The sequence below is a fragment of the Diadema setosum genome, chromosome 2 (genome assembly GCF_964275005.1).
Source record: "Diadema setosum chromosome 2, eeDiaSeto1, whole genome shotgun sequence".
NCBI lineage: Eukaryota > Metazoa > Echinodermata > Echinoidea > Diadematoida > Diadematidae > Diadema > Diadema setosum.
The window spans coordinates 43127136-43147865 of record NC_092686.1 but is presented as its reverse complement, the minus strand read 5'-3'; the positions used below and the strand labels follow the sequence as shown (position 1 = coordinate 43147865).

The window sequence follows — 20730 nt, the reverse complement described above, 5'->3', positions numbered from 1 at the left end:
CCGCAGAGTCACTTTTCTGAAAAGATAACAGCCAAACTAGAACAGTAGAAAGACTAAAGCAAGCCAATGTAATTCTCAGCTCACAGCAAAGCAAACTGATTATATGTATTGATATGTATATGTAATTATTATTTATTTGTTTTGAGTGTGCTGCTTAACTTATATGTGTGCTTTTCCATGCTTTTTGGATTTCACAGTGGAGGAATAAACATGGTGGTCATTGGTGAAGGATTTGACTTGATCCAAGATCCCATGACTGTGATCACTTATGGAGGTGCCCGCTCACAAGAGGTGTGTTTTCTTCATTCACAGACCTTGCATTATCCTTTGACAAAGACTGAATAATTATTTCCATTGGATAGCTCGGGTATGAATTTGTATTATTGTTCAGATATAAGCTGTATATCATAAGATAAATATATATTATAATATCTTTTGTTTTTTGATAGATTCATTAAATGCACAGGAGATGCAAGCAGTATGTTTCTCAAATTGTTTGGATTTGTTATCATTGACAATTCAATTGAAGCCACTTTATTAGACTGAGAGCCATTTTGTACAGTCTTCATTCAGGGTGGTAATGAATTCCATTGTAGTTTGGTATTAATGTGTTAATATTGTGTATTAAAGTAAGATTGATTTGTGAAATTTTGACCAAAGAACAACAGCAGAAGAGGTCATAATTGGCGTGATTTGCTTGGACTTAAGATGAAAGGAGAAGGTTGTTTCCACTTTAGACTTGTGAAAGCCAAAAGTGATGGAAACTGGCACAAGGGAAACTCGAGATACTAAACAATGTAGCGTATTAAGCATAAGCAGGTGGTCTGTTTCAAGTTACACGTGCCAGACTAGTTTGGGTGTGAATGCTTGTATGTTTTATGAGTGCTGTGGAATTTAAATTTGAAGTCTGGCAAGACAAGGTTTAAAAGAGGTTAAGAGATGGCTGCTGTCTTCCACCACACAGGTGTGCTCTGGCAATAGTTCCGTCTTGGTGTGCCCGTCTCCGAGTCTCCCTGGACCTGTGTCTCAGAGGAGACGTCGAGACATTGACTCGCCAGTGCAGGCAAAACTGGACTTTGACTTTGATGGATTCGTGATAGATGGTGGGCTATTGACATACTACAGGGATCCAGTGTACTTCAACTTCAGCGAGACAGACATGATACTCAATGTGAACCCTGTGGTGCCACTGACATTGCAGGTATGTCAGATTGCTTGAATGACTTGTATGTTATTGCAGAAATGGGACTGAGCTTTAAGAAAAGGAGTAAGGCTTCCCAATACATAGCCCTTTTATTTATTTTGCTCCTCTGTGCCATTCATAGGGTCATTGAAACTTGCTGACATAATAGAATTTGATTTTTTTTCTTTTTTTTTCAATTAATTTAGAAAAAAGGACCTGCCCTCAAAGTACTTTAGTATGGAAGATGATCCAGCTGTCTTAATTATGTATCAGCTCAATATTCTCATTGCATTTTGGTCGCAAAAGGGTGTACAATGTAGCAACAGCCTGGAGGTGTCACATTTGCTGCTGGATTACTTGTACTTACAAGTTTTTACCTGTTTAGTGGTCTTCCATTCATTCATCCAACAGGCCTTTGAATGCTCATTTTCTCGAGATATGGCCTATTATGGTATTCAATTGAGTTCCACAATGAACAGGTACAGTATGAAACGATAGGCATTCACATTGACTTTTTATTCACCTCTTTATACAGGGCATTGCACTTAATTTGGCAAGTGAAAAGCATGATATTCAAGTCCTGATTGGTTCGGATGGTAGCTGCCCTGTGATTCTGCTCAATGCTACTCACCTGAGGTGTAACTTACCCGTTGTAAAGCCGGGTCCAGGAGACTACACAGGTGCCCTGTCTCCAGGCCCCAGGAGGAGTCTACCATCAGTCGTAGTACGTTTACAATTCCTGACAGATTCATCAAAGTGGAACGAAAGTCATTAACATTTGTCCAGTCAGTCCGCAGCACGTATGCTAATGAGCCGATCCGGCAAGATTTATTCAGCGCTCTCGTTGACGATCTTTGCGTTCGAAAGGTGTCTCGTCGTGCGAGATTTTGCGAGACTTTGATAGGGCTATGGTTTTCACAGTGTAGCGACTTGTACATACATTCGTCATGGCTACAAGTCACGGTAAATTGTTTTCCAGACTTTGATCTTTATTTTGATACTAAATTTGCCTATAACATCGGATCTTATCATGACTATATAATCAGTTGAATTTGCTTAAATTTTACCTGCTTTTCACGGAAGATTTTGTCATCTAAAGTTCTTTTTTGGTTCCTGACCGGATTAAGAAACTGTTGTTTCTGATTTTGGCTTTTTCGTAGAGAGGAAACTTAGATACTCATCATATATTGGAGTCAAGGAGACGCAAGCATGATTTATACTAGTTTTTCCGTTTGGAAATGTCTGTAAAATTCACTCCTAAGCCAGAAGTATGCTCCGCACAAAGTGTACAGTGATGCGAAAGAGCTCTCTCATTGGACAGTGCGTGCGTTCAGCGCTTGAACTACACGCGTGCCAAGAAACCGCAAGTGGCATGAATCGAACCGTTATGTAGCAGCGTAATGACGTAATGCAAGCGCTGAGTGCAGGCGCTGTCCAATGAGAGAGCTTACTCTTGAGATTGCACAGTTTCAAGCTGATCAGCACTGACATCGATGTATATTTTACTGGTTCCTGACCGGATTAAGCAACAAATTGTCAAGATATTTACATGGATACAAAGATTAGGAGATGGACTACCAAATAAAGCATTTTCATTGAGACGCAAGGTGAATTTGGTATTTTTTTGACGTCTTGAAAGTGTACTGCACGAATTACTTTTTTCATCATTTTTCAAGCTCAAATTACGCTATGATATTTTTCATTTACAATAATTTGAGTAACATGTGACGATAGTTTACATATTTTCCTTGAATTTGATACCAAATTTGTGAACATAAGGTGTATTTTTGTAGCCGAAAGCCCAAGGACAAAATCCCCTTACGCAGCTTATTACGTATGCAAGCCTAAAGCGGGCTTGCATACGAGTTGAATAAATACGAGCGAATTATTGGGTGCTGCGGACTGACTGTGTCAAGCCAGTTTACTGTAAAACAAGGAATGTTCGCATGCATTTTAATTTCGCGAATTTTGCGAGAGCCAAGATTCGCAAAATTAAAATGCACGCGAAGGCTCTTGTCTACACTATATGCATTGAATGCAAGAGGCACTTTGCTAAAATTTCATGCATTGAAAAATGTCAGCTCCAATTCGCAAAAATTTCATGCCGCTAAAATATCATGTTTTACATTATACTCAAGAGCCTGCATAAATTCTTTAGTTTGATGAAATTGTCTCCAAAATGTGATATTGATAAGTATCGCTTTTATGTCACACCAGTTTTGAAGAAGATGCAACTGCATTGTATTTGTTTAATTTGCTTCTGTATGATTTTGAAAGATGATAAACCAGCTATGGGTAGCAATGTGGCTAGTGGCTAGGGTGTGTAACATTTACTGATTACTAATAGTGATAATTTCTTATAAACTGCATGTGAGATAATGCAGTGTGTAGAAGAAGCTACACTGATAATTAGGCCCTACAAAATGAAATAAATAAGTTTCTCTAAGTGGCTACTTAAGATTGCATATATTGAAATATCACTATATTCAGTGGTGATTAATTGCAATTATATGACACGTTTTAATATCATTGTTTGCCTCTTCCTTGCTCTATAAAGGTTCTTAATGGTAACCTAGAGTTCCAACTGGGTTCCCTCCACTATGACGATGATTCTTTTCCTGCTTACATCATCGCACTGGTGGTGATTCTCATCGTCATCCTGGTCGCCATGGTTATCGCCATGGCGTTGATGTACAGGAGGAGCCAGAGCAACGTCAGTAAGATTGCCCGGCAGCTCAACGCCATGGAGCTCAAGATTCGCCACAAGGCAGATGCAGGTGAGCAGGGCAGGAGAGTGTCATACAGCAGCACACAGACATGCACACAGTGGATCACTGTCACAAATTTCACTCGCTGAAGCACTTTCTTTGCCAATTTGCACAGTAATTGCCAGTAAATAGAGATGTGTTTGCAGTGTGCATGCAATCAAGCATAGTGACGGACAGCGCACTACAGCATATAGTGCTCAGCACTTTCTTGATCTCAGATTTTACACATTCTCTCTTGCTTCTATTCCTCAGACATCAAATGACAAGGATCTACTTTTAGGTGTTATAATAAAACAAATAATAGATGTTTTTCATTCATGCCATGGACAAAATATTTCATTCGGTTAAAGATGAAATTATTGATCAATTCAACTCAGCTGCACCTCATTGAATCAATCATTTCATCTTTCACATCATGAAATATTCTGTCTATTGCACTCATAAACATTCATTACTTGTTTAACACATGAAGGTTAAGATTAGTTGGATTACAGTTATCATTTCTGTTAGTCATTCTTTGTTTCCTGCACTCACACCGTAAATGAAAAAAACAAACTCAAACGTGAAATTGATTGACTTCAGCAATTTTGAACAAGAGACGTGAAATGAAGTTGATTGAAAGCTAAGAACAAAGATGCCCCCTCTGTGTGTCAACAGTGTTCCAGGCTCTGCATGTTGACATGTCTGAGATCCGAGCCCAGGTTCTGCAACACAAGATGCCTTTTGTCAGCACCAGGGATTACCTCCTCAACATGATGTTTGCTGGTCTGGAGCACCTCCCACCGACTGCTGACCCTGAGGTGACCACACCTTCTGTCCTTGTGCATTTTATTGAGACTTTTGACCTCCTTACCTGCGATGCTCTGTGAACAAACAAATTTGAATTACATATTTAGTTCTTCAGTCCTATTGTTTGAACTGTGTGTTTTATGTCAATATCTCCAAAATGAAAAGCAAATCCCAAGAACAATAACTTTTATGCCCTCAAATGCTTGCCACCTGATATTGGTATCATTATCAAATAAAAAAAAAAAACAAACAAAAAAAAAAACACACACACGAACATTGTGGCTGGGTGCATTCACTTTCAAACACACCTTAGATTGCAAATGTGCCTTGTGTGATATACAGCTGTACAAATGTACATTGTCATGCAGCAGTTTGAGCTTTGAACAAAGCAAGTTTGGAAACTGTATACAAATTTATTTCGATGCATGTTTCTCAAATGAGCGTAGGTATGACAGTTTTGTGTGTTTACTTGTATATTTGTTTTTGAAAGAATCAGTGAAGCTTCAATTGCATACACTTTCAGAAGAAAACATGATGAATAGGCCAGGAAGTAATGTTGATTGCTCAGCTTTAGGATATAAAGTTGAGAACCACTAAAAGTTCTACATAAAGAATTCCACAGTTGATGCACAAGGTCCATAGAGGGCGATACTCAGCAATGATGTATGCCAAATATTGGTACTGTAAAACAAAGAATGTTTGCATGCATTTTAATTTTGCGAATTTCGTGAGAGCCAGGATTTGCAAAATTAAAATGCACATGAGAGTTCTTGTCTACACTATACGCATTGAATGTTAGAGGCAACTCATGAAAATTTCATGCCGCGAAAAAGGCTGTTGGCTCCAATTTGCAAAAATTTCATGCCGCAAAAATATTGTGTTTTACAGTATACATACTGATTGTGGATCTTATGTGTCATTGTCAATTCTTCTCAGTATGTCTCAGAAAGTATGGAGAGGGCAATGCTCGAATTCTCCCACCTCCTCGGCCAGAAGGACTTCCTGGTTCGGTTCATCGACAGATTGGAGGAGAGGAACCTCCACAACAAGAGAGCCAGGTGAGAGATGCCTGCTCAGGAAGGCCAGCCACACTCTCACAGTTTAACCCACACCACACCACACCACACCACACCACACCACACCACACCACACCACACCACACCCAGTGACAGATTCACTTTATGTTCATTTTCTTATGAGCTTTTTCCTTAAGTCAAAGGGTTGATCGCCAGATTAGCAACACTTTTTGTTATGTTCATTTAAAAGAAATGAGCTGTGAAAGAGATACAGTGGATTGGTAAACTAAGCAAAGTAAAAAAAAAAATAGTAGTTCATACTAGCAGTAGTTGTGACTGACCATGAGTTACTAAGGTCATAGTAAATGGTCACTGTGGTCAAGTGATTCTTGTGTTCATGGCATATTGAATCCTTAGTTAACTAGATGTTGTCACTGAGTTGATATTGTGTCCATCTTTTTGTGAGCAGTGAATTTTAATGGTTTGTGCTGAACTTGCAGTTATTTTAGAATGCATTTGTTCTAAACGGAGTGAAAGAAAATGGCCTTTGAGTTGTATGTGTATTATAGCCATGCCATTTGGGTGGTGTCAATTGAAACTTGACACTCAACACCTCAACGCCTCAAAATCATTAATATTTGACAATAGGTCTGACTTCAGGTACATTGATATGTGTTTTAGTCTAGATGATATGGAAGGAAAACAACCAAAGAACTACTGCTGTAGCTCAAAGTGCAACTGATGGCATTAAGTTCACTAAGAATTAGCTGCAGTGGGCAGCAGTGATTTCAAGAGACAAAATATAATCCATTTCTTTATCTGTTTCAGGGTCAACTTTGCTTCACTCATCACAGTCATCCTTGTTACTGAGGGAAAGATGGCCTATCTCACCGAGTGAGTACCGTGTCACAAAGTTTCAGCATTAGTCACAAAGTTTCAGCATTACCGTGTCACAAAGTTTCAGCATTATCACTACAATGTATACATTGCATTTCTTAACCTGTTAAAGATGAGTCTGCAGTATGACCTGTTGAAGAGAGTCCCGAGTGTACTCGGGCAAGTGTCTATGGGAAATGTGTGTTGTAGCAAAATCATTTTGTCTTCATCAAGTTAAGTACATATACATAGTGTCTTTCATGTTTACAAGTGGTTTGCCAAGTTGTATTGTATTGTATAATGTGTTTTGATGTACTGCACCCTGTGCCAATCCTTATGTGGTGGTCATCTATGGTAGACCATGAGTGGTCAGTGTTTGGCAGCCATTTTCAATGCATATACACTGTAGTTGACTGACCACTCAATGTAGGCTTCGCTCCACCCTTTCTAGAATAGTACAGTGAGACCTTCTTGGAGATAAGAACTGGTCATTTTTTTACACCCATGGACCTCCAAAATAGTAGCACGTGATATGTTATGAAACTCTCAGTCTCTCCGGGTCAAAGCAGTCTTGGCAGCTTTCATTTGTCGCATAAATGGTCTGTTCTTGTGCCCTTATAATCCTTCATTTGATACTGAACATATAATGTATCAGACTTAAAATTATAACCACTTAGATCCTTTGTTGCAGGTCATGATACTTTTGTGTGCTCAAATTGCAGATGTGTCCATTTTGCCACCACTGAAATTGGTTTCTCTATGATGTTCTATATTTTTCTTTTTCTCTCAGAGTTCTCATGTCATATATAAAGAGGGATGTGGAGAGAGCGGCAGAGAAAGGTCACATGGTGTCTCTTTTCAAGAGGTGAGTTCATAGGTCAAATTGTGCTTCATTAGACTGTCAGAGAGACATGAGAATCCACCCAGGAAACATTGATTGTTCATCAGTATCGTTTCCATTCACGGACAAAAGCTTTAATACTGAAGTATGTTTGCATGTCCACTAGACTGTACTGTATTCCTGAATGACATTGTACGACCAGAAAAGGGTATGAAGGTTGTATTACCATATGAAAGCAGTACATGTGAAAGTACATATGCATTCATATATTTGTATTTGTGTTGTATGTGTCAATTCATACTGCACGCATTTGTACATGTATGATTTACATGAATAGAATGTATTGTTTTGCATGGTCGTGCTTGTTTCATATGAGACGGTACATCACAAAACGAACAAAAAGTCGCATCCCTTTATTTTACGTGAGGACTCAAAAAGGTGAAAGGGGTCAACCGAGTCAATATTGAGTTTTTCATATTTTCTGAAAGATCTATGCTTCTTCTACATTATTCTTTAGTTGGGGATCATAACATTGATGAGAAAGTGTGTTTTTGGCAGTTTTTCTACAACCCTTTTATGGGGGATAATAGAAAGATCGGGTATGTCTTAGAGTCCCCTTTTCATTTCTTGAAATGCTTTACACACTCTTCGCTTTCAAGTCTAATGACTTTTGAAAGGATAACTCTACTGCTTTGAAAGTTGGCATTAATCATGGACAGAATGTGTTGATACAACATTCTTAATTTCAGCTAAATTTGATAATCCCTTCATTGTTGTTGCTTTAGTGGTTTACATCCTGTGTTTTGTCCCTTTCATTGCACAGCTAGCACGACTTGGTAAGGATTAAACGCTTGAATAGACCCTGTACTTCAGAGCCTCTTTTCTCAGTTTACACTTTTCCCGAGTGTGTGCTTCTTCCTAGTATTTAGATAGGTTAGGAGAGTCCATTTGAATTGAGTTATGCATCATTATAAAGCTTAGAGTCTGCTCTTTAAGAATCTGCCCTTAACTATCCATGTCTGGCGACTTTTTGTTGGTTTTGTGATGCAGGGTCACAATCATATATTGACCTCCATTTCAGTCACATTATGATTTTGATATGCATGATTTTTGTATGATTTTGCTTGTACACATATGTGCCTATTGTCGCCATGTTCATCACATATACTTTATCATATAATGACTGAAGAGATCCTTGTCATTTGATTGGTTGTTTGACATTGATTATTCGGCCCATTTCACTATGACGTCATCATCCGTGCAATTGTGGTTCCATTTACCGTGCAATTTTGGATCCATACGATCTGCTCCATTGCACGCTCACTGCGAGCCCGGCTTACTACGCGTATACGCTTGCGTGTACGTGTTGCAGTGTATGTATGCGACAGCGCGCTACTGATAATAGCGTAAAGGCTAAAGCACTCAGTGAGCACTCTCGCGATCTCAGATTCTCTCTTGTTTCTAAATGAATAAAACATGAAAGGACAAGGATCTCTTTCAGGTGTTATATAAAACAAATAATAAATGTTTTTCATTCGTGCAATGGACAAAATATTTCATTCAGTGAAAGATGAAATGTTCGATCCATTCAACTCGGCTGCGCCTCGTTGAATGGATCATTTCATCTTTTACCTCATGAAATATTCTGTCCATTGCTCTCATAAACATTCATTATTTGTATACTATCAAGATGCAGAAGAAATGTCTAGAAAGCATTGATTCAGTGTGTTACTGTATATTTTATATGTCAGTACAATTGTGAAATTCTATTGGTCCTTTGCGTGGAGTATTGCATGTGAGAATTTTTTTCATTTTATTGACAGCCATACTGGACACCATATTTTTCTCTAAAATTATTATGAAGTTTATTATGTTTGTACTTTGTTTTTCTCTACAACTAAAGTGAGATTATTATTTTCATACTGGATTGTTGATGATATCTTCGTATTTGCTGCCGAGAGTTTAATTTCCCTCATTTGCTGCATTGCATGTTCCGTTACAACCAATGTGTTTACAGGACAGAAACTATAGTGGAAAAGCTACTTTCCAACTGGATTGCACTGTGCATGTATGATTTTCTCAAAGTAAGTGTGTGTGTGTGTTTTTGTACATGTATTGGCTTTTGTGTCAGAGAAATGCAGTGTGGTACTACTAACACTGAACAAATTGCTTTAACCAAGTCAAAAGCAGCAGGGCTAAGCTTTCAGAGAAGCTGAATAATGATGATGAATTATACACACAAAATTGATTGTGAATAAAAAATGCAACTCCACTGTTATTACACGCTATCTAAAATATATGCATCTTTGTTCATGCAATCTGATTCATTACTTTGATCAATATTCTGGCCAAAGGAAAAAAAAACTTTACTTTACTTTTTCCCCACTGACCTTGAAACAAGTCGAACAAACCTGCTCAATGACCCTCTCTTATGCTGGACAGTTAAGAATAGCCCATATGTTGCTGTGATACATGTACCTATCTGTGAGATTTAGCTCTGTCTGCTCAAAAAGGCAATTTTGGTGCATGTATAGGGTGACTCTAACTGTGCACATCTGGGAATATTTCCAATGGTGATGTAACAGTTGCCGTCTTTAACCTTGACTGATACATACGGTACTATGTACATGTAAATTGACATGATCTAAGAATACAAAGTATGTACATCAATGAAAGATGAAGAGCTACAAGTCTACTATATGGTGTTTGTTATTTGTGCACACTCACAGCTCCTGTCAAAAGTCAACTATCCCATATTATATTCATTCCTTGAAAATTCTTTCTTCCTTCTTTTTTTTTTTCACAATGCCACTGCCTGAAGTGTTGTCATACTGCACATGATAATCCTGTAAAGTGTTTGACTGTGGGATATGCTTATTGTATTGCCATAATAGCCAGGCCTATTAATTTGTCCCTTTCATAGAAGAAAGTTTTTAGCCATTCTTTTTCATTATAGTAGGATAAGATTCAACTCCTGGGGAAACCAAACTTTATATTCAAATCAATCCGTGTAGGAAGTCCAACAAGTATGATTGCATATTTTTTTGATTAGTCAAGAGAAAAATAACTGATGATGACTCAAGTAAATTTTGACCAGATGATAATATCATTTCACAACTTTTGTCTGTGCTTATAAAATTACTTTCCATTTGTTGATAACTTCTACAAAACCTACAACCTCCCCTCAGAAATAGTGACTGTTGGTATATTGTTACAAATCTGGAAAGATTCAACTGATTTTATTGTCTCCTTTTTTGATTGAATAAAAAAAAAGCAACAAAAATAGTGATTGAAACATTAATAGACCAGCAAAATACCAGATGCAATGACATGTTTAGGGCATCTCATATACATAATGTGTTTGGCCTCAGTATTGCACTTTTGTGAGAATTTTAAAAAGTTTTATAACCTCTTAATTTTCCTCCGAAGTGGAACGAAGATTTCTCTGATCTATTTGTTTGATATTATGCCATGTCGTACTGGAAAGTTACCTTGAAAATGGAGAAGAATTTAACCTACAGTTCTTCTGTTATTTAACTTGACTGGGTGCTGTAGTTTGTATTCATCTGTCCTAAACAACTGCTTGAATTGCTTTAAATAGATACCATGTTTTTTTGATACAGCAGTAGATGAAATACCTACCCCCAGGCCAGGGGCTTTTCTTCTCCACAGACTATTCTTCTTTTGCAGTGACTGTGTAGTCTAGAAAGCATACTAGTTAGAGCAACTGGCAGTGTTCGTAGTGAGAACTTTGATGTATTGTGCTGAGTAGAGGTTGTGGTCACATAGTGCAGTACATGCAAAAATGTGAATACTATTAAAACAGTCATGCAATTTAGTACTTGTGGAGTGTATTGTAGCTGGCTCTTCATTGAGTACCATTGCTGATGCATCTGATGCTAATGATGAAATAAAGAACCTGTTCCTGCTGTACATAAATATGCTTCGTCATGAATGTTGTAAATTAATTTAGAATATGCAATTAGCTGTAGTGCATGATGTTCTTGTGTGTGTTTTATGTAAATGAAGACTCTTGCATATTCTGAGCAAATTCTCATAAACAAACATTTTTGCTTACCTGAGCCACGGGCTCAAGTAAGCTACTGTGCCTTTGTGATCTTTTGTAGTCTGTCTCCTGTATACCATTGTTTTTACACATTGTTTTCAATCTTCTTTCATCTCTTAAATAATGTCTTTGCCACCTTACACTTGAAGCCTGCAGCTAACTCTGAATCCTGTGATTAAGTTGTGGGCAAAGTTGGTGGTTTTGTAAAACTATCAGTCTTCTGGTGCAGATTTGGGTTGTAGTAACCACAATAATCAGAAGTTCAAGAATGGTGTAATTATAAACACAGTCTCTGTTTCCATCAGTACACTGTACATTATGTATAATTGTCGCACCCACATATTTGTACAAATATCTGTCTTTGTGGTACCTGGTATGTACATATTCAACCTGCTTGGCTGTAAGGATTTAATCATGGGTGTCTTTCAGCAGCTCCTTTAACTCTTTGTGTGCTATGTGCACAAGCCTGACTTGTTGCCGGCTTGCCAACTTGGCATACTTTGCCCAAACATACACAAACAGATCAATAAATCACAATATGCCACAGTATTGAAAGTGTCACACATATTTCCATTACTCGGACGTGTAGCTTCCAGTGATTGGTGAATTGAATAGAGGGTGTTCCATAGGGATTTTTCAGGTGAATTCTGATTTTATGTCAAGGATGTGTCTTCAAAAAAGTCATACTTCCAAGACGTGTATTCACATGAAAGTATGTGTGTAATCATGACCAAGAATACATTTTTTTTTTTTTTTTTTTTTTGCAGTCCATTTTGGGCTTCAGTTGGGAATACTGATTATTTGGAAGAAAAATAGCCATAGCTTTGTCATGGAATTTACAAAGCAGCAATGCTTGCAGTTTTCTCTACAACTTGTCTCTCTACTGCATTTTAAGCATAAAAGCTTCAATGAAAAGTTAGATGGCTTTGAAAAAGATGTTTTCCGACAACACTCATGATTACATGTAGCCTCAGAATAATGTGGCACAATGGGGGTTTGCACCGTAACATGTGAAGAGTTAATCTAGATGTGCTCTTTTAAGCTGCATACTGCCAAAATCAATGGTAAAGAGTTCATATGATTAAGTAGTTCAAGGTATAATTCTGTAAACTCTTCTTTTCTGAAACCAGATTTGAACTTTACAGAGTGCTGCTACTTTTTTGAAATAGTTGCTTGATAAAATAGCACCCTCATTTGTCCAAAATCAGAAAGGCCTAACCCTTTTGTCCTTTTACCAAATTATTGTTGACATTTCATGGTCACTGCGCGATGAATCTTACTTTCAAATGACTTAAGTGTGTTTTGAATGCAAAGTCAATCGATACTGGATGAATAGTTTTGTTTCCTTATTGCCCGACAAATTGTCTGCATACATTGTTCAGTGTACATTGTTTCACAAGTAGTTTGTCTTGAAGTGGGTTTGTTTGATGCATATAACCCAATCCTTATGTTTGTTTTTCTTTGTCTATGTCTGTGAAATGACTGCTTAGCTGACTGCTGGCCATGTTGTACTATTTTAGGTGCTCTTTGTTGGCTTGAGCTAATTTTGTCATCAACATTGTTTTAGGTGATCAGTTGAATGTTGTTTACATTTTTTATGGGGGAATTTGAGGTGAAATTAACATTTCAAAATTCCACAAAAACTTTTATAATGCTTCTATGTGTAGACTGGAATTATTTCATGAATCCAATTTATTGTACAACTGTAGATTGCACGGTAGAGGGGGAATTAATCTCATCTTGCGCAAATAATGTATGTAAAGTACACTTTGTGGAGCTCATGACAATTGGCTTTGCATTCACAATTAATAGAGATTCAAAATCTGAGCCATGTACTACTACTTTGTGGTTAATGCTAGGTTTGCATTATGTTCCTTGTGGCAACAGAACCATTTTTCATTCATTTCACTGTACTGGACAATTAACCAGCTGAACGTGAGACAACAAAGGGGTACAGGATGATGAAATATGATAAACCATGATTTCCATGGATGCTGGGTCAGATCGATGTTGAAACTATCAAAAAAATTTCCACAGCAGTCTCAATGTGGATGAGAAACCTGTAGGCCATAATACATGTCTGTAGAATTGAATGACAGACACATTACTGCATCTACTTCAATACAAAGAAAGAAGACCAAAGCTGTGCAGAGAAAAAGCAGAATTTTTGATGATGGAGGAAAAAATGGCCAAATCACAGCACTTTTTCACTGTGGGCAAAGGGGGCTGACATGGCTGCTGGAAACATAAAATTAACGTAGTTTTGCAGTTATTAAATACAATATGGATTTCCTGTACTCTTCTTACAGTCACAATGCATGCCACAGATGAATCTACGTATTGCTGGTTTGATATTAACCCATTGAGGACAAGTCAAGTATACTCGGGCAGACGTTTATGGGAAATGCGTGGTGTAGCAAAATCATCCTGTCCTCAAAGGGTTATAGGAGACCGGATGATTTTTATATTTTTACATTTGAACAACTATAAATCAGTTATACTGGTGAACTTGCAAGCTGGCAGTATTGTAATGGAATTACACTGCTACATTTCTGAAATGTGTGAGGCTCCTACATGTAAGTCATCAACACTCTTCAGTGTAATTTGTTTAAGATTTTTCAGAGTATTGGTTTCTGTGCTCAAGGACCACAATAAATTCCATGAATCTATAGATGAAGCTGTCGATTCATGTACTATATGATGTGAAATTATGAAAATCGTCTGGAGTGCCCCTTTAAATGTTGTTGTTGTTGCTGCTCTGTTTCCATGGCAGCACCATGCAGCCCAGCCGCTGTACATCTTGTACCAAGCCATTCAGATGCAGAGTGAGAAAGGACCAGTGGACGCCATCACCGGCCAAGCCCACTTTTCTCTCAACTTTGACTTCATCATGGAGCAGGACATTCAGTTTCAGGAAGTAGTGAGCTCGTTGAAGTAAAGGATGTTTTTTTTTTAAACTGCCACAACTACAGCTACAAGCTGTATGGTGTTTTTGTTCTCGCTTTACATTTGAGTAGTAACTGGATGCTTGGTTTCAATATTGTGATACTTTTCAGTGACCTGAAGAGAAGGGATACATGTACATATTGTGGTTAGGATGTTAGCTCTTAAATTACAAGAAAATAGTATTATAACACTATTTTGATATGGGGGGGGGGGAGGGAGTTGTATCACGTAATGGCTTGGATTTGCAAAGGTAGCTTCAATGTAGTCCATGGATTATGTGAATTTTGATGAGGTAAATGCAATAAAAAGTAATAAGTGGGGGTTTTGTTTTTTTTCCCAAAAACCTAATAAAAACTGCCTGCCATTGGTGTAGTGAAACAGTTTCGATCAGAAAGTTGTCTACATGTATGTAGGGCTGTTTCAAATATAGGCAAAAGGAGGACATGAGAACTACATTTTCAGCTTTGGTAAATACATCTAGCATGTGTAGCAATATGACACCTCCACTTGTGTCTCTGTTTAAGCATAAGGCTTCCATTCTGTGTGTCTCACTTTCTAAAAAATGAGGTACTGTATAAACACACTCTGTTTTTGTTCTGTAGGAATAGCATGCACTGTTTCAGGTCAATGTGTTTTTTTATTGTTGGTCTTGAATGTTTTTGTAGTAAATCTGTGGAGAATGTGTACCATAGCGAAATCTTAGAGTCTTTATACAACTCCATCATCATTGTTAATTTAGAGCAGTGTGTAGCAAGTGAGGTGATTTTAACCATTGCTGTCCATCATCAAGAGGTCAATTGTCAAAAATCATTTTGTCATCTTTCCCAATTGAAGTGAAGTGTAATATCAACATGCATAGAAATGCAATGCATTCACTCTAGCTTGACAGCATCATCACAATGAAGACCATGTATGTGAAGAAAAAAAAATAGAAGAAGGAATATTTGAGACTGAAAATCAAATCCATGAGTTTGGTGCTGTAATTCTGGGGTATAAATTGCAATGCTGTTTTTGTTTGTCTTCCTCAAAATGCACATATATATATATATATATATATATATATATACACCAGTATGCATGCATGTCTTCACTATGACACAAGGATACTTTACACACACACATGCATGCACACACATGCACACACTTTCTCTGTTTGTCTTGTCTGTATGTCTGTCTGTTTGTGCATAACTATCTCTCTCCCCCGCTCACTTTCTCTCTGTTTATCTCTGTATGTCTCTTCCTGTCTGTATGTTTCTGATTGTCTGTCCGTCTCTGTCTTTGTCTGTCTGTCTGTCTGTCTGCATCTGTGTGTGTATGAATCTCTGTCTGTTTGTCTGTTACTGTCGCTGTGTTTGTTATATATATCTGTCTCTCTCCTACCCTGATTACTTTTTCTCTCTGTGTATCTGTCTGTCTGTCTCCATTTCTCTGATTCTGCATCTTTGATTCTGTGTCAAACTGTAACAGGCTCTTGCTATAGTTGGTGAGGACAATAGAGTGACAAGCTATGTCACTGTGCTGGATGTGGACTGCATCACCCAAGCCAAGCAGAAGATTCTGGATGCCGAGTACAGGAGGCAGCACTTTGTCAACCAGTGCAGGGCTCATGACCTCGATCTTGGTATGGAATAAAGCTGGTGATCTCTTAGAGCAAAATTGTTCAAATAGGGTGGCGAGCTGGCTCAGTTGGTAGCTTGCCTGCCTCAATCCGTTCCGTATGGGAACCTGGTTGCCTGCGTATTTAAGTCTATGGGCATTTCAGAATTCAGTATGGAACGGGTTAAGTGAAGCGATCTTGGGTCTCTGGCCCTGCGAGGCCACGTGGGCCAGTGTTGTGTGACCTCTGGTAGCCCCTACTCCTTAACCCGTTCCATACGGGAACCTGATGGCCTGCGTATTAAGTCTATGGGCATTTCAGAATTCAGTATGGTATGGGTTATTAACTCTTTATGTGCCATGGTGGAAACCCTCTGTGTGCCACATTCTTCTGAGACACCAACGTTGTCATGCTTTGGGAAAACATTCTGTTTTTAAAATCTATATAACTTTTATAGATTTATGTTTAATTATAGACGAAGTGAGCAAAGTTGTAGAGGAAATGCTAAGCTTTGCATTGATGTAAATTCTACGACAAATCTACAATTGTTTTTCTTTCAAATGCCCAGTAGCTACATTACTGTAAATGTATGACTTATGCACACAAAGCAGTGACAGAAACTTAGAATTTGCACACAAATCCAGTATGAAACGCTGTTTGTTAGTCAATCACCACATAAAATGCAAGCTGTGGACGAGAGGAACAGAATCGCTAAAAACGCTTTCATTGTACTGTGGCATTTGGTGATTTATCAATCCGTTTGGGCGGGTTTGTGTGTTTGAGTGGAATATGCGAAGTTGGCACGCCATCGACTGAGTCGGATGTGCGAATGTGGCACACTAAAGAGTCAAAGAAATATGATAATTTCCTACTTTGTATGCATTTTATATATAACCAAGAGTGTTCCTGGAAGACGGTGATAATTGCCTGTACATTCCATATCTGCTAGAGTGTGTTCATGTGAATACAGGGATCATAGGCGAAATCCTCTGTCCCCTCAGATGTACATGAAGTATTGCTCTCAAAGTCTTGATACTTGTTAGATTGCACAGACTCCTGCCCATACAGTCCCAGAAACCACATTCTATCATTTTTGTGCTGTTTCTTTTGATCATTATTTTGATCATACATTGCTCAGGGTAGAGTATTTTTTTTTCTTTTTATTTGAACTCTGAAGCCACTATTTTGCTACATTCATTTACTGATCCTTAAATTAATGGTACATTGTAAAAAATTAGATTTAATGTTTCTGTCTGACACTGACAAATTTTGTTATTTTCAAGCTTTGTGTAAATTTCATTAATTTAACCAGTTTTATCAAATTTTTCACTTAGACAGAATACACAGTAAAATTAGGAATTTTCAATTCTATGAGAACAACATTATAATTTGTGCAGTAAACTTCTTTTAGGACCTAACTGCTTAAGTGTCCACACCCCTAAAGCACATACTCTAAACTCAAAGGTCAAGTAAGTTTACTGTGCTAGAGAATGTTGTTTTCTTCCGGCTAAAACAATATATTATGCCCAGAAGCCCTGTATCTAAGACAGTAGGTAGCCATGCAATTGACCCTCAAGACCCAAAAGGGAAGGAAGTGTGTATTGGGATAAGATCTGAACTAATGAGCACAAGAGTTTCCTGTTTAGGCAGAAAACATACACTGCACAGTAGAAAGAGCCTTGCATTCACTTCTTGCCGTAGTTGTGGTCAATCTCCCGGTATTGTCATACTAGTACTGGAAGCAGAAATACAAATGCTTAATCATCAACACAAGGCATACATGTATTAACTTCATTTTGTGATTTTCTGCTGTCTCATAAGTTTGTGTTATGTGAAGTGTTGGTCAAAATTATATCAAGCCCACTAATAAGTGGCAGTAAAAATTTTTTCCTTTGATGTAGACCGTTAGAAATTCTGAGTGCCTGTTTTGGTTCACAAGAAGCATGCCAAGAAAACGAGAAAATTTCCCTCTTTAATTCGGTATGACTCCAAAAGTTTACTGTGCCCCAATGGAAATGACACCACAGCTTCAGTTTAAGTGGGACATTGACTACAATATGATCCAGAGCCATAACTTATGCTAACTTTATAGAGGTTTCATGCTGCTCCGTGATCATTGACTACAAGATGTGTGCTATTTCTGTACCACATCCACACAGTTTGGTACCTTGAGAACGGGAAGAGTATGGTCCTCCGTGATGTAGATGGAGACAATCCATCCGACAGCGCCTGCATACAGCTGAACACTATCAAGAGCTACGGGGTAAGATGCATTCTGACATTCTGTGATATACACAATCATTTACTTGTGTATGTACACTGTGCTTGTGTATGCATCCAGAGACGGTTACAAAATTGCCATAGTTCAAGCCAGATTCCTCACCAGTCTTAGTTGATTTTTATTGTGGAGTAAACATAAAAGAAGACCAACAAAATGAAGGGAGTTTTATCAGAATTGGAATGATAGTGAGAAAGTTATGGAATACAAGTTTTCACATGATGCAGAAAACTTTCATCAGTTGGGGAGATAGTACAATTAGGACATTCAAGCTTCTACCAGCCTAAACCTTGGCAGAAGCTTAAATCTCCTGTTGTATTCAGTTTTTACATGTTTTTGTTGAATACTACTAAAGGTCACAACCTGATGCAAATGATCTGAGGAGAAGATCTAATACAACTCCCTTGATGGTTTATGCTCAATAATATTATGAAAAACTACAATGTATTTTCTTGATTATCTGTTAACTGCAGCCCTTTTTGTTAAAAGTCATTGATAGTTATATGCAGTGTTCATCAATCAGTAACCACATAATTTTCCAAATATCGATTGATCTTAGTAGGAGAGTAGTTGATGTTGGTTGTTTCTGTGTTAGTGCTGCATGAATGGCTTTTGTCTTAATTTGGTAAAAAAAAAAATCCCCCCCCAAAAAAATACCCGTTTTTCACCTGTACATTTTGATATGCACCAACATTAAATTGTAATTTATACACATACATAAATATTCGTAGCATAGTTTTTAATGAAAGCATATCCAGTTTTTTACATGCCTCACCTACAAGTCCATTTCAAAGGAAGGTCTGCAATGACTGATATTTACACACGCTCAGATTGTAACAGCGATTTGACGTAATAACATAAGAGTTACACTGTTTGTTTCCAGCTCCATGACGACTGCAGAGTTGGTTTAGTTTGGCAAGTCCGTGATGCAGAAACTGGAGAAGGGGAAACACAGTATCAGCCCTACATCCCTGGCAATGAAACATACCATGTTTGTAAGTGCATGTTTGTATCACATTTTAGTTTTGAAACAAGTACTCTTATAGATATAGAAACCAGCATCAAGTGTCATTCTTATGTGGCTGTAATGTGAATGTGTTATTGAGTCCGTTGATGTAGTACTTTTTATTTTATGTTGTTTTTATAGTTCAGGATTTTGGTTCATATCTACAGTGTCATTTTGATTCATAGCCACATTTAGTTATCCTGTGAGAATATTTGTGAAGGAGGCAAATCAATGAGATCAGTGCTGTTTTAGAAGAGTACACACAGACACACACAGACACATGCACACACACACATACACACACACACAACACACACACCCACACACACACAACACACACACGCACACACGCACACACACATCCACACACACACAACACACACACACACGCACACACACACACACAACACACACATCCACACACACACAACACACACACACGCACACACACGCGCACACACATACACACACACACACAGACAGACACACAGACACACACAAAGATGATGGATGACTGATAGATTGTGGTTTGTTTGCTGTCTTTGCAGATCTGGACTTCAGTCCCGCAGATACTCGGAACCGTGACTACAGCCAGGCTGACCTTGCTAGTGCCAGTCAATCTCTATGGCATCTGGTGGGTACATTAAGCCTCTCAATGCTACTACTGCTGTGAAAGTACTGTAGAAATCTTATGCAGTCATCTTTGCCAGTGGTGATATTGAAGTTAGATTGCGTGCGTTCTTGTTTTCTGGTGTAGATTGATGAGTTGGAATGAATCAATCTTTCGTGAACCATGCAGTTTGAAGACAGACATTAATTTCTTCTTCTTCTTTGACAGTACAATGTATTTTCAGTCTTTTTGCTTCTGTGTAAAGTGGCGCTGTAGAAATTGTAAGATGTATGTATGTATGTATGTAGTAATAATAGTAGTAGTAATAATAGTAGTAGTAGTAATAATAATAATAATAATAATAATAATGATAATAATAATAATAATAATAATAATAATGATAACAATGATAATAATAATAATGATAATAATAATAATAATAATAATAATAATAATAATAATAATAATAATAATAATAATAATAATAATAATACGTGCAATTTCTATAGCATCATTCTCCACTCTGATTAAATGCTCAAGGCGCTTTACATCAAAGCAAAAAGACAGAAAATACAAGTACATACATGCACACCGTAATAGAAGAAGTTGAAAAAGAAGACATGAAAATCTGTCTTCAAAAGGCACTGGTCTTCAAAATGCGCTACAAAACAAATATGATTTTAAATTACTCCTAAAAGATGTTATGGAGCTTGAGTCTTTCAGCTCACGAGGAAGTGAATTCCACAGTGTTAGT

The 20730-nt window shown here is 37.7% G+C and overlaps 1 protein-coding gene across 1 annotated transcript in view; it reads left to right on the top strand.

Annotated features, from left to right (window-relative positions):
• Nucleotides 1–20730, top strand: part of LOC140245312 (plexin-B1-like) — a 64112-nt gene that overhangs the window by 7166 nt on the left and 36216 nt on the right. Inside the window, exons 8-19 of the mRNA XM_072324898.1 lie at nt 198–291; nt 965–1201; nt 1719–1907; nt 3741–3960; nt 4609–4751; nt 5677–5798; nt 6585–6650; nt 7423–7497; nt 9491–9557; nt 14313–14459; nt 15953–16106; nt 19915–20000. Of these exons, the coding sequence (XP_072180999.1) occupies nt 198–291; nt 965–1201; nt 1719–1907; nt 3741–3960; nt 4609–4751; nt 5677–5798; nt 6585–6650; nt 7423–7497; nt 9491–9557; nt 14313–14459; nt 15953–16106; nt 19915–20000 (1600 nt within the window). The remainder of the gene's footprint in view (nt 1–197; nt 292–964; nt 1202–1718; nt 1908–3740; nt 3961–4608; nt 4752–5676; nt 5799–6584; nt 6651–7422; nt 7498–9490; nt 9558–14312; nt 14460–15952; nt 16107–19914; nt 20001–20730) is intronic.